Raw genomic sequence first — 11,828 nt, forward strand, 5'->3', positions numbered from 1 at the left:
GCTTGTGGCTGGGAACAGCAATCTTGGGGTCTGCTTACACAGGAGATCTCCTACAACAAATGAACCAGGACCCTGTCGCTACCACTGAGCTGGTGGGGGGTGAGCCCTGCTGGCCACAGCACTTGTCTGTAAACCCAGGGAATGCTGAAGCCAACTTTGCTCATGTTGAGCTTGGTGCTCAGAGCAGCCCCAGGAAGCTCTGCCTCTGGTGTCACAGCCCTGCTTGATGACATTCAAGAAGCTTTCCAGATGCAACTGTCCCCCTGCCTCCCTAGGGCCACAGAGCTCCTGAAAGCTGCCCTGCTTTTGCCCACACACCGTTTCAGAGGAAGGAAGAGATGAATGCACCAGGGTGTCCCTCTGACATTTATAGGTTGGACTTGATGATCTTGAAGGTCTTTTCCAGCCTGGTCTATTCTATTCTATTCCATTCCATTCCATTCCATTCCATTCTTCTATTCTAACTGCAGGCTTGGACTGCACTCTGTGTCCCAGGTGTGCAGGCTACAGAACAGGAGCTTAGCCTGAAGAGATCATTTTCGTCACCCTCTAAGGCTTCTCATTCTTGCCTGGGAGAGTCTGATCAAGTCAGGGAGGCTTTGGGCCTCGCTGGAAGAAGAAAGGAGGGAGAATGGAGGTTCACAGTAACATGAAGTGCCCACCTCATGCACAGCAGTGCATTCATCTCTCAATGGCCATGCTCAGACCCGCTCCTGCACAGGACCAATTACAAAAATGGAGCCCTTAGATACTAGCACAGCAAGCAGAGACCTTCAGTTACTGATGCTAGGTTAGTTCTGGCCTGGGGTGCCCTCAGAAGCAGCTCCCCACCCTCCCATCAGCAGCTTCGTGTTGGCTGGGAAGGAACTGTCCCAAAATTTGAGCTGCTGGCAGATTTTTGAATTAAACAACAAAAAAAAGGCCATTATCTTCTCTGTGATGTCTGCTGGCAAGAGATATTAAACCACTTATTTATAACTATCTTCCTGAAATACTTCCCTGCTTGGAAGCCTCCCTACAAATCCTGTTTGGTTTGTTGTCTTTAACCAAAGAATGCTGGCATTTCTGCTTCCAGCTGGCAAAAGGGCTCAGAGGCAGTGCCAGGCTTTGGTGGGAATAGACTTGGCTTTCAAGGCTTGCTAACACAGATCCAGGAAGGCAGCCTTTTATCAGGCAAAGGTTTTGGAGTCAGGAAGAGCAAAGATGAGCCAGCAGATGGATGTCACTGGCAAGCTAGATCACTGGGCTGTGTCCTGGGGAGGGACAAGTCTCAGTGTTGCAGGGAGGGAAGGACTAGGGGAAGCCACGAGCAGGAGGTGCACCCTGACAGTTCAGCAAGACAGCTCGGATCACCCACGGGAAGAGAGGAAGCTCAGATGCTGCCCTGATGCTGTGCCCAGCACTGCAGGGAGGTCCAGCCCTGGCACCCAGAACATCACTCTGCTGCACTGAGCCTGGGCAGCCCCGGGTGGGCAGAAAAGGCAGTGCCTGCAGGTGCTCAGGCTGCTGAGAAGCCGATGGTAAGACCTGCTAATTTATGGAGAGCAGCAGGCACCAACAGGCACAGGAACATGGAGCAAGGTGATCTGCTGTAGGACATGGCCCTCAGCACAGAGGGGATTTGGGGGAATGCCCAGGCTATGAAAGGAGACCACCTCTGCAGCAGGGCCACAAGTCAGCTAAGTCACTAGATCCCATATTTAAACTTCCCTTTGATGTAATTCAGTTAGTAAACACAATATTCTCTTGGTTACCATTTTATTGTGTTTGTTCTGCTTTTTATAGGGTTTCTATTCCATTCACTTAGGCCTGAGTATTATAGTGACATGAATGTTTTATGAGATACACTTCATCCAGCTTAGTTAAGGAAATGACATCCAAGTAGTTTCCAAAACAGTCTCACAGCTGGTTAGCACAGCACTTCCTACTGGAAAGCTCAGGCAGCAGAAGGGTGGCAGCAATGGCACTTGCTGCTGGAGGGGATGGTGGTGGTGTGGAGAGAGCACAGGGAGCCTCAGGGGTGAGGGGTGTGGGGCTGCAGCAGGGCAGTGCTGGGGTGGCTGGGCTGTCAGAGCAGAGTAGCTGCAGGATGCCAGTGCCAGGAGGAACTGGGTGCCCCAGGTGCAAAAGCAAGCCAGGATGTCCCCCTTCCAGCAGCAGGTCTGGGGGTGGTGCACTCTGCTCCTCCAATCCAATGCCAGGCTACAAAGCAGGAGAGCTCCCAGGCTTTCCCCTCCTCACCACCCAGCATGGAGCAGTTGGGGATGAAAGGCACTGTAGAAATGTCATGTGTGGTTTGGGGGTGTGGATGCTGCTAGGGGGGGCTGGTTTCCTTAGCATCAGGTTGGCAGGGGGGTTGTCACCTTTAGGCTGATGCTGCCTGCTCCTGTGGATGCACTTGTGGGCTGAACACATTCGGGGCTGAGCTGAATGTCTCCAAGCTTCTCTTCTCACTGCACCTGTAGGCAGGGGAAGTGACTACACTGCTGTTGAGCCAGCAAGATTGGTAGGGGACAGGCAGGACATGCACCAATACAACCTATGCTGCAGGACAAAGTGCCCTGGCCTACTCTACCCCGTCCTGCTGTTGCCATGGATATTCCAGGTGGGGCAAATCCTGTGCCTTTAACTCAGTCCTGCTCCTGCATGGGCAGGGGAAGACTGAGCTCAGCACGATGGCTCAAAGCAATGCTGAAGACATCACCTTGGGGGTGCTGGCTTTTTGGCCTGACTGCATGCACCCAAAACATGCTGGGAGCAGCTCAAGCTAGGCAGAAGGAGGGTCAGAGGGAGGCCCAATAAAGTACATTCCACCCCAGGAGTAGGACTGCTGGCAGGATCAGTGCTGCCCACAGGCTGGGGATGAGAATTCACCAGGCACAGGATGTCCTTCCTTGCAGCAAGACATTGTGTCCGTGTATCCAGGCACCAGGGAAGGGGAACAAATGGCTTGGTTGTGACCATCTTGTGATGCTGCTGGGAAGGGCACAGCCACTGGTTTGGGTCCTTGACTGTGGTGGCTGGGAAGGGATTAAAAAGCTTCTCTCCAAGGCATCAGAGAGCTTCCCCTGGAAGAGCGCGCAGGTGTTGAGAGTTGGGCCCTGTCTCAATGGCTTTGTGGGATGGCAACCGGTTCACATGATGCTTCAGGACAGCAGTATCACTCTGATGTTTCAAAGAGCACCTTAATGCTGTTCTTCCATGGTGCTGAGCCCACCAGAGGCAGGCAGGGACTTGAGGACTGACTGTCCTCTTACCCCCATAGGTGGCAGAATGGCCCTTGGTGTGTTGCACAGGAAATAGCCTGCACCTGAGCTGCCCTGAACCGACACTGCTGCTGCTCCGGTGCTCTGGAGCAGAGATGCACCATGAGCTGGGCTGCTCTGGGGCTGTGCTTTTCTCCCTGTTAGTGTGGCTTATCTTCCCTGCCTAAATCCACCTATGAGCGGTGAGGTACTACTGAGGGCTGCTGAGTAGCCAAAGGAAGATGAATGTGGAGCTGGAAGAAGGGGCTGGGACACAGAGGAGTTGCCAAGAAGAATAAGTGGATGGGGCCAAGAGAAAGTGATAAACCACACAGCTGAACCTGAACTCTATGGCTTCCAGTCCTGATGCTGAATGCACGCAGCTTCACAGCTACTATCTCCTCCAAGGCATTAAAAAGCCTCCTGTCTTGACATTATGACTGTCCTCAAGAAAAATTACTTCTCTGGAAGGAACCATCCCATCCTCTAAGATGAATTGCCCCAAGAGTGCAGGGTGGCAGACAGACAAGGCCTTTCTCACCTGTTCTTGTCTGGGAAGAAGTCAGTAGCTGGGTTTGGTGAAGGTAAGAGAGGGAGAAGCCCTGTAGATACCTACAGGATGTTGCCACCCTGTTCCACCCCTGCACCCCTTTCACCCTGGGTGACAGGTTGGACTTGATGATCTTTGAGGTCTTTTTCAACCTTATTGATTCTATGATTCCAATGGCTCCATGGATCACAGCAGCAGTGGGTTTACCCTTGGCAGGCACTGGGCTACAAGCTGGCCCATGCTGCACTGCTCCCTCCCTGGAGCAGCCCACCTGCATCCACATCCCAGGGAGCACCACCTAGCATAAAGTACCAGGCACTGAAGAGCAGTCCAGCTGGCTGGTTCTAGAGGCCTCCACATCCTTAGGAGCAGGCCACCAGGAGCATCCCCCACGCTAGGGCAGCCCATGGCAGAAGAGGAGCGAGCAGGCAGGCAGCCTGGAGCAGCAGCCCCCAACAGGCCAGGACGCAGAATGGCAGCGACATGCAGACCATGGGAATGGCAGGAAGGAGGTGGAGGAGGAGAGATGGAAGCACGGGGTGACAGGGGCAGATGGGGGGGGAGAGAGGGGACATCGGACTCACGATGTTAGAGGCACAATTTGTTATGATCCTTTTTTTTTCCTTTTGCTTTTGTTAAGTTTTTTTTTCCTCTTCCCTTTCCTTATCAGAAACAAAGGTAAAAGGAAATGAAAGTACCCAGGGTGGAAAGAAAAAAATCACAGTTTGGTTTTACATTATAAAAGGACGAGATAATAATAATAATAATAACTACAATAATAGTAGTAGTAGTAATAAGAATAGTAATAATAATGGCAATAGTAATAATAACGGTAATGATGGTAGTAATGATAGCAATAATAATAATGGCAATAGTAATAATAACGGTAATGATGGTAGCAATAATAGTAATAATAATAATGGCAATAGTAATAATAATGGTAATGATGGTAGTAATAATAGTAATAATAATAATGGCAATAGTAATAATAATGGTAATGATGGTAGTAATAATAGCAATAATAATAATGGCAATAGTAATAATAACGGTAATGATGGTAGTAATAACAGTAATAATAATAATGGCAATAGTAATAATAACGGTAATGATGGTAGTAATAATAGTAATAATAATGGTAATAACAATAATGGTGATAATAGTACTAATAACAGTAATAGTAATAATGGTAATAATAATGGTAATAATGGTAATGATAATGGTAATAATAATAGTAATAATAATGGTACTAATAGTAGTACTAATAACAGTAATAGTAATAATAATGGTAATAATAATAGCAATAGTGGTAATAATAATAATAATGGCAACAGTAATAATAATGGTAATAATAGTAATAATAATAATAATACCAAACTAACTGTACAAATTAAAGGAAACAGGAAAGAAGAAAGCCCTGGAGAACTGCTGCCTGGAGGGTGCTCTCTGATGGAAGGTTTGTGTGCCCGGGTTTATTGTTTGGGGATCATTCCCTTGATAGCTGACTCCCGGTTTACGTACGTGGCCCAGTAGACGAGGTTGAAAATGGCGAAGAGGACGGGGAAGACGATGCGGGACATCTTGTCTACCTTGCTGACGCTGTTGTAGGTCTTCTTGCTCTCTGGGAGCTTCTCCTCCATGCGGGGCATCTTCGGGGGCGCGTTGGCGGCGGCGGCGGCGGCGGCGCTCTTGGCGATGGTGGGCAGGCCAGGGTCCTTGGCGATGTTGAGGGCGTAGGTGGTGCCAACGATGTTGTAGGTGTTGTTGGTTTTCTTCGCTAGTGCCACCGGCTCTTTTTTCTAGGGAAGGTGGAATGGGGGGGAAAAACACAACAACAACATAACAGAGATGAAGTGAGTGTAGCAGCGCACCCAGGGCCTGTTGTCCTCTGAGTTTTTACCTGCTTGCCCGGATGAGGAGACGGAAAAGGGTGTGAGGAGCAGGGGAGAGAGAAGGCATTGTGGGAGGGAAGGAAGATGTGGTGAGAAGATGGCCAGAACCCATAACAGCTGTCACTTGATGGCTGCTGGAGCATAAGGACGTGCTGGGCTAGGGTGGACCAGGTGTAAGCCTGGCACGCAGCACACGGGCATACCTAGGTCCTGCCGCGAGTCCAATCACTGAAGCCACGGAGTTGGGCTTGTAGCCTCTTGCAGCCCATTAGCTCTGAGCAATGATATAAGAAGGTGCGTGCAGCTGCACTTAAGCAGTAGCTGCCCCAGATGGGTGACTCCTTGACTGGCCAAGTGCTGCCAGATCTATGTTACCGGGTGAGTCTAAGTGAACGCAGGCTAAAACTACACGGACTCCTTGTTTTCCCTCTCAACTGGGCAGTGCTTTCCATTGCACACAGGGTTTATCCACGAAGAGATGCTGCAGGAATGCAGCCTTTAGATAAGAATGACACCCTACGTGGTCATCCTGGGGGAAGAACTCGGTTTTGTGCTGGTTTTTGTTTTCTTCCTGAGTCAGGTGATAGCAGGAGACATCACAGAGCATTACAGTAAGTTCTTTTTGTTTAGCAGAAACCTCATCAACTTGAAGAATGTGGGTGACAGCAGCACAGTATTTCCACACCATGGCCATATCATACATTGCCTCAGTGCCCCAGACACCTCATGATTTAACATCATGATGTCCAAAATGCCTCTGGGACCCACAGAACCTACCCAGATAACACACAGATGGAAGGCATCTGCACTAACCCTGCATTTCCAGGTTGCTCAGCATGGCACTATAGGGCAGAGGGAAACCTTTCATCTTGCCTCCATACCTAAGGGTTGCTGCAGCTCCTCACACAAGGCTTCAGGGACAGCCACGCTGCCCATGCTGAAGGGAGAAGAGCTTGCAAAGCCAGTGGTATAGGAGCACTTATATGTCAGACATGATGTACTAAAGGATGATGGAAGATGCTGAAGACAGACAGTTCTGGTGTTAATGAAGATGAGTGGACAGGAAGACAGTGCTAGGAAGTCGTGAGAGGTGTTACCCTGACTCTGGTGATCTTCCTGTTGCTGTCAGAGACCTGAGACCAGCTGAACTGTAGACCATATTGTATAAAGCAATGCAGGTCTACCAGGAGGGGCCTGCAGAATGGAATCTATTCATATGCAGACACATCAGGCACCCCACATGTCCCAGCACTCGTACTCCATGTGATGTCTGCTGTGATTACACCAAGACCCAGCACTAGATGCAGCAGTGACCCATGGTGGGAATCTAAGATCTCAGCTCAGGACAAGGTGTGACTTTGGATCTCATTTTCTATTCAAAAGCAACTGAAACACAAAGTAAGGTTCATCCAGGCATTTCCCAGGAGTGCTTGGCATGAGCTTGCTTGTACATAAGGAATCTACATACGAAGACATTGTCAGGAAAAGGGCAGAGTGTGCAGCCAGCAGGACCTGGGCTCTGGGCAGCCTGATCTAGTTGAGGATACCCCTGCTTACTGCAGAGGGTGTTAGACTAGATGACCTTTGGAGGTCTCTTCCAACAAGGACCATTCCATGATTCTATGATTGATTCTATGATTCTGTGAGTCTATGATTCTATGGTGTCCTCACCCTAGGCTGGGAGCTGGCTGCAGGCAGCATCGCTGGGTGGCACTGGGAGCTGGAAAGGCCAGATTTGCCCAGTCTGCTCTGCACAGATACTTCAAGGGCTTTAGCTTTCATGCTGTGCTTCCATTTGAAATGTGTCCACAATCACCATGGATATCTCTAGTTACCTGAGGAAATGAATCTCCCACAGTGATTTTCAGAGGGACACTATAAGCAGCCTTCTGTACACTCTTTAAACCCCTCTCCAATAACATCACAGCCAGGCCTGCAGCCTTCTAATAGTGGCAGCAATTACAGAAATTAACTTGCTGTTAGAAAGAGGGCTAAATGTCTTCAGAATCCAGATCAGACTAAACCACTGATCAGACCACATTCATTGTCCTCTTTGGGAGAGGGTGGTGTGATCTCGTAACGATTAACTGATTTCTGCAATCATCAGAGCTGTGCTAACTTGTACCCCCTGCACAGCAGGTGAGCTTTGCATGCTGAAGAGCTGACAAGAAGCAAATAAAGGCCTCAAGATGTTTCACCTTCTAAAACATTTAAACACTCTTAAGTGTGATTACTTATTAACCCAGCTACAGGAGGTAATAAAATAATTAATAATCAGTAATCAAATGAAAGCCACAGAATGTAATTTGAAGTGCACTGTGATTACTTTAGTATTAATCAGCCACGTTATTTGTTACAGGAAGAAGATGACTACAAGTGACATGGCATTTTCAACCTGGCTACCTTTTCTGCCCCAGAGCTTGGAAAGTGGATCTGTGTTGCCTGGTCAAAAGCCTCTGTCAAGAACAGGCTGAAACGGAGCAAAGTCATGCAAATATGAATGCTGTGGATGCTGAGAGCAACCTACCACTACTATTAGTGTGATCCAGAGCCCCCAGACATCAACTCGGGCTTATCTGGACCTCAGAACAGGCTGTTCAGGTAGTGCAGAAGCTTGGGAGCCTATAGCCAGGGCCTTTTCCCAGCTGCCTATGAAGTCTTCTGCCCTGGTCAGAGCTGGGAGCCTGGGTAGCCTTTGGGAAGCACCCCAGAGCACACGCTATCTACACCAAGGATGCACTCTGGATGTGCTCTGCTCCTGAGATGTCAGAAGAAATGGTTCATCCTGTGAGATGTGCTTTATAAAGTGGTGCTTCAGGCAAGATTCTGATAACCAAACTAAGCAAAATGTGCTTATTGCTGTCAGCTGCAAAGTGGCCCCCAGCCTTTCTCCTGACCCTTTATCTGTGAGGAGTCCCACAGCCCACTGAAAAAGAAGGAAAGACAGGAGGGAACCCCATATTTGCTTTGAAAATTTGTCCTATTTAAGACCTTGATGTTGCAAAGCAATTCCTGCACTTATGTCCCAGTCTGGACCCAGGGAGACTGAACTACGGCACAAAGCTCTCCCTGCACTGATTTTAGGCTAAGAGCTGTCATTGCAGGCAGAAGTGGATTTAAGTAACCATCTTCCAAAGACTCAAAGCATCCTCCATCCTAAGAAGCAGACAACACTTTTTTTGTTGCAGGGAACTCCCTGGTAAATGTCATCCTTGCAGAGTTTCCCGGTGGTGAAGTCACCAATGATGGATATTTCTCTGGGTACTCACCATAAAAGCCGCTGAGGAAATGACCTTCTTGGCTCCAGAGATGGTCATCCTTATGGCTAGGGTGAATGGATGAGATGGGATGGATGGGTAGATAGATGTCCCTCTGTTCAGACAGCCCTTCTGTCTGGAAGTTGATCCTTTTAACAAGCTACTTTGAGGATGCTGGAGATGGTGAGCTTTGCTGGCTACTGAAACCACTCATCTTTCAATCTCTTTGGCCTCCCATCTTCCTCCTGAGGGTGTTTTCCTTAAAAATAATCCTTATTACCAAGTTTTCCACACTGGACCCAGGCACTCTGCCATACAAAAAGAAAGGAAATCCTTCATCCATAATTTGTGATTACTGGTGGCAGCAGTAAGTTGGGAAAGGTTTGGGAGAACCTTTGAGTCCACGAAGCTTATCCAAGTGTCAAACTTACCCAAGTGTGAGCTAAATGGAGTTTTTGGTGACATCTTATGGTGATATCTGCCTGCCTTTCCTTAGAGGAGAACTGCAGAGAATGTGCAGAGTAGCTCCTGGCTAGAATCAGCACTTGGCTGTGGCTGTAGTCAGAACATCATCATGATCATTTACACCATACAATGATAGAACTGCTGAGGCTGGAAGAGACCTTTGAGATGGTCAAGTCCAACTGCAGAGGCTCCCCAGGCTCAGCCCACCAAGTTAGATTCTACCTGAATAAATGCTCTGTTCCTATCTAAACTGATCAGCTGGCTGAAGGGGAGGAAGAAAGAAATGGAAGCAGCCATGAGAGAGTGAACATGCTGGGAGTGCCTGTCAGCTTTTGCAAGGTAGTTATTTCTTTCAGATGGGATGGGAAATGGTGGTGTGGCCTACACTTGAGGTGAGGGAAGGGCTGATGCTTATTGATTTATATTTTTTTTCTCATGTTCATGCAAGGAAACAATCAAACCTGGAGTAAGGATCCTTGCCATCACATCAATAAAGAGCATTATTTTTGGCTAGGGGGAAGGCTCTCCAGAGGCCAGGGCTCAGCCTGAGCTTGTCACTGTTAGTCTTACTCCTCACACAAACACTTCAAAATGCCAATAGTTATTCTGCCTCCTCTTTCTTTTGTAGTTTCAACCACCTGGCTTGTCAATTGTTTCAGGAAGAGCTAATTAAAGGCTGAAACTGAGCCAATGAGACACCTTCATTGTGCAGCGAATTTGCCGCTTGAAAATATTCAATGGAATAAGGATGAAAAGGAAATAATGGTGACACGTCATATTCCCAAGCTCCCAGAAAGCCCACCACTTTTCAAGGAGCTCTCTGAGCTGCAGAGACTGAGAGTGGGTTAACCTTCCAGGATAAAAGATCAGGGTTAGCCTGAAAAAGCATCCATAAATTTGGAGTCCTTCCACATTCTCCAGCATGAAACCAATTGCAGCAACCTCACAAAGGGCACTCTCTCTGAAATATTTCTTGTCCTGCTTTGTCTTCTTGCTTGATTAACACAAGCACAAACATTCTGCATGCTCTTACCCTATTGATTCAGCACTGTTAGTCTTGCAGTGCTGGGTCAATGAATAAATTCAGGAGCACGCTGCTTCTATGACAAACTGAAGCTTTTGAGCCTTGGCTGCTTTTTTGGCTGTGCCCAGCTCACATAATAGCCCAAGGCTATGTTAATCCTGACTGTGCTGATTTGCCCATCCCTGAAGGGGACATGGTTGCTTTGAGGACTTGTTCTGACCCTTTGCTCATGCCAATAGCCCAGAAAAGGCTTCTCACATCTCTAGAGGCCAGATTAGCATTATTGTTGATGATCGAAGCAGAAGACCATCAACTGCCCTCCTCTGAAGCCTTTCTGCCATGAGTCTGCTGCTCAGACCCCAGCTGCAAAAACAGAGAGAGAGACCAAGAAACACAAGAGAGGGGCAGGCACTCAAACCCCATGATGGCTGTGGTTCTCCTTAAGCCATCTCTTTTCTGCTTTGACCTCCACACCAGAGAGGTGGCTGGCCGTTGTCTTCCCCAAAGTTACCGCAGTTCTGCCAGGTGTTTGCATACAGCCCCACAACAATTTTGAACAACACATTAAAATGCAAAGGAGAAAAATACAAAGGCTCCAGAACCAAGAACAAGGACAAAGCTGATTTTCAAATTGATTCAGTAAATATCAACAAGGAGCAGCATGCTACGTAAGCGATTTCTCTGCACAGCTGAGATGGAATCAGTTAGGAGGGAGGGGCACAAGCAGGGGTATCGGTGGCTGTCAGGAAGAAAGCTGCCAGAGGCTGATCCTGAGCAAGAAGGGGGAAATGTGGGTGATTCCAGGCACTAATTTACTGCCAGTTGCCTTCTGATTGCTTGCTTCCTACCAACCTGCTTTGCCTGAGCTTCCAAAGCTGCAGCTGCCAGCAGCTGTGGGCACGAGCGTTAGAGTCCCCCGCTGCTGTGCCATGCTTGCCCGTGCCGGAGCCGGCAGACAGTTGGCAATACCAGCCACAGGGGACACAGCAGAGTCAGACCATTTCCAGTGGCAAGGCTGGCATCCCATGGCATATTTGGGTTTGTTGGCATGCTAGCAACGTGGAGCAGGGCAACCATGGGTTGGAGGAAGACGAAAGGAGAGAGGAGAGCACTGTCAGAGCAAGACCAAAACATGCAAGTGAACAGCAAACAGCCGTGCAGAGGAGAGAAGGGAAAATGAGCAGCCATGCCTGGGGGTTTTTCTCCAGCTAAGCACAGCAGCCAGCCCTCCAAGCCCACCCTCCCCTGACTCTCAAGAACCGCTGCAGTCGAGAACTGAGCTGGGGACCCCAGTGAGTAGCATCCAGCCTCCTGAAGAGCCGCGGGGCTGCACGCTACCCACTCTCGGCCCCGGCGCAGCTCTCTCGTGCAACGTTTCTTCACCACCTGCTCCTCCCC

General features: G+C 48.7%; 1 protein-coding gene across 6 annotated transcripts in view; it reads right to left on the bottom strand.

Moving 5' to 3' along the window:
• Positions 1–5,113: 5,113 nt before the first annotated feature.
• Positions 5,114–11,828, bottom strand: part of GABRA3 (gamma-aminobutyric acid type A receptor subunit alpha3) — an 80,074-nt gene continuing 73,359 nt past the window's right edge. For all 6 annotated transcript variants that reach the window (XM_054169540.1, XM_054169535.1, XM_054169537.1 and 3 more), the window contains one exon: positions 5,114–5,591. In XM_054169540.1, the coding sequence (XP_054025515.1) occupies positions 5,265–5,591 (327 nt within the window). In that variant the 3' untranslated portion in view covers positions 5,114–5,264. The remainder of the gene's footprint in view (positions 5,592–11,828) is intronic.

Source organism: Dryobates pubescens, chromosome 18 (assembly GCF_014839835.1).
Source record: "Dryobates pubescens isolate bDryPub1 chromosome 18, bDryPub1.pri, whole genome shotgun sequence".
Classification (NCBI taxonomy): Eukaryota; Metazoa; Chordata; class Aves; order Piciformes; family Picidae; genus Dryobates; species Dryobates pubescens.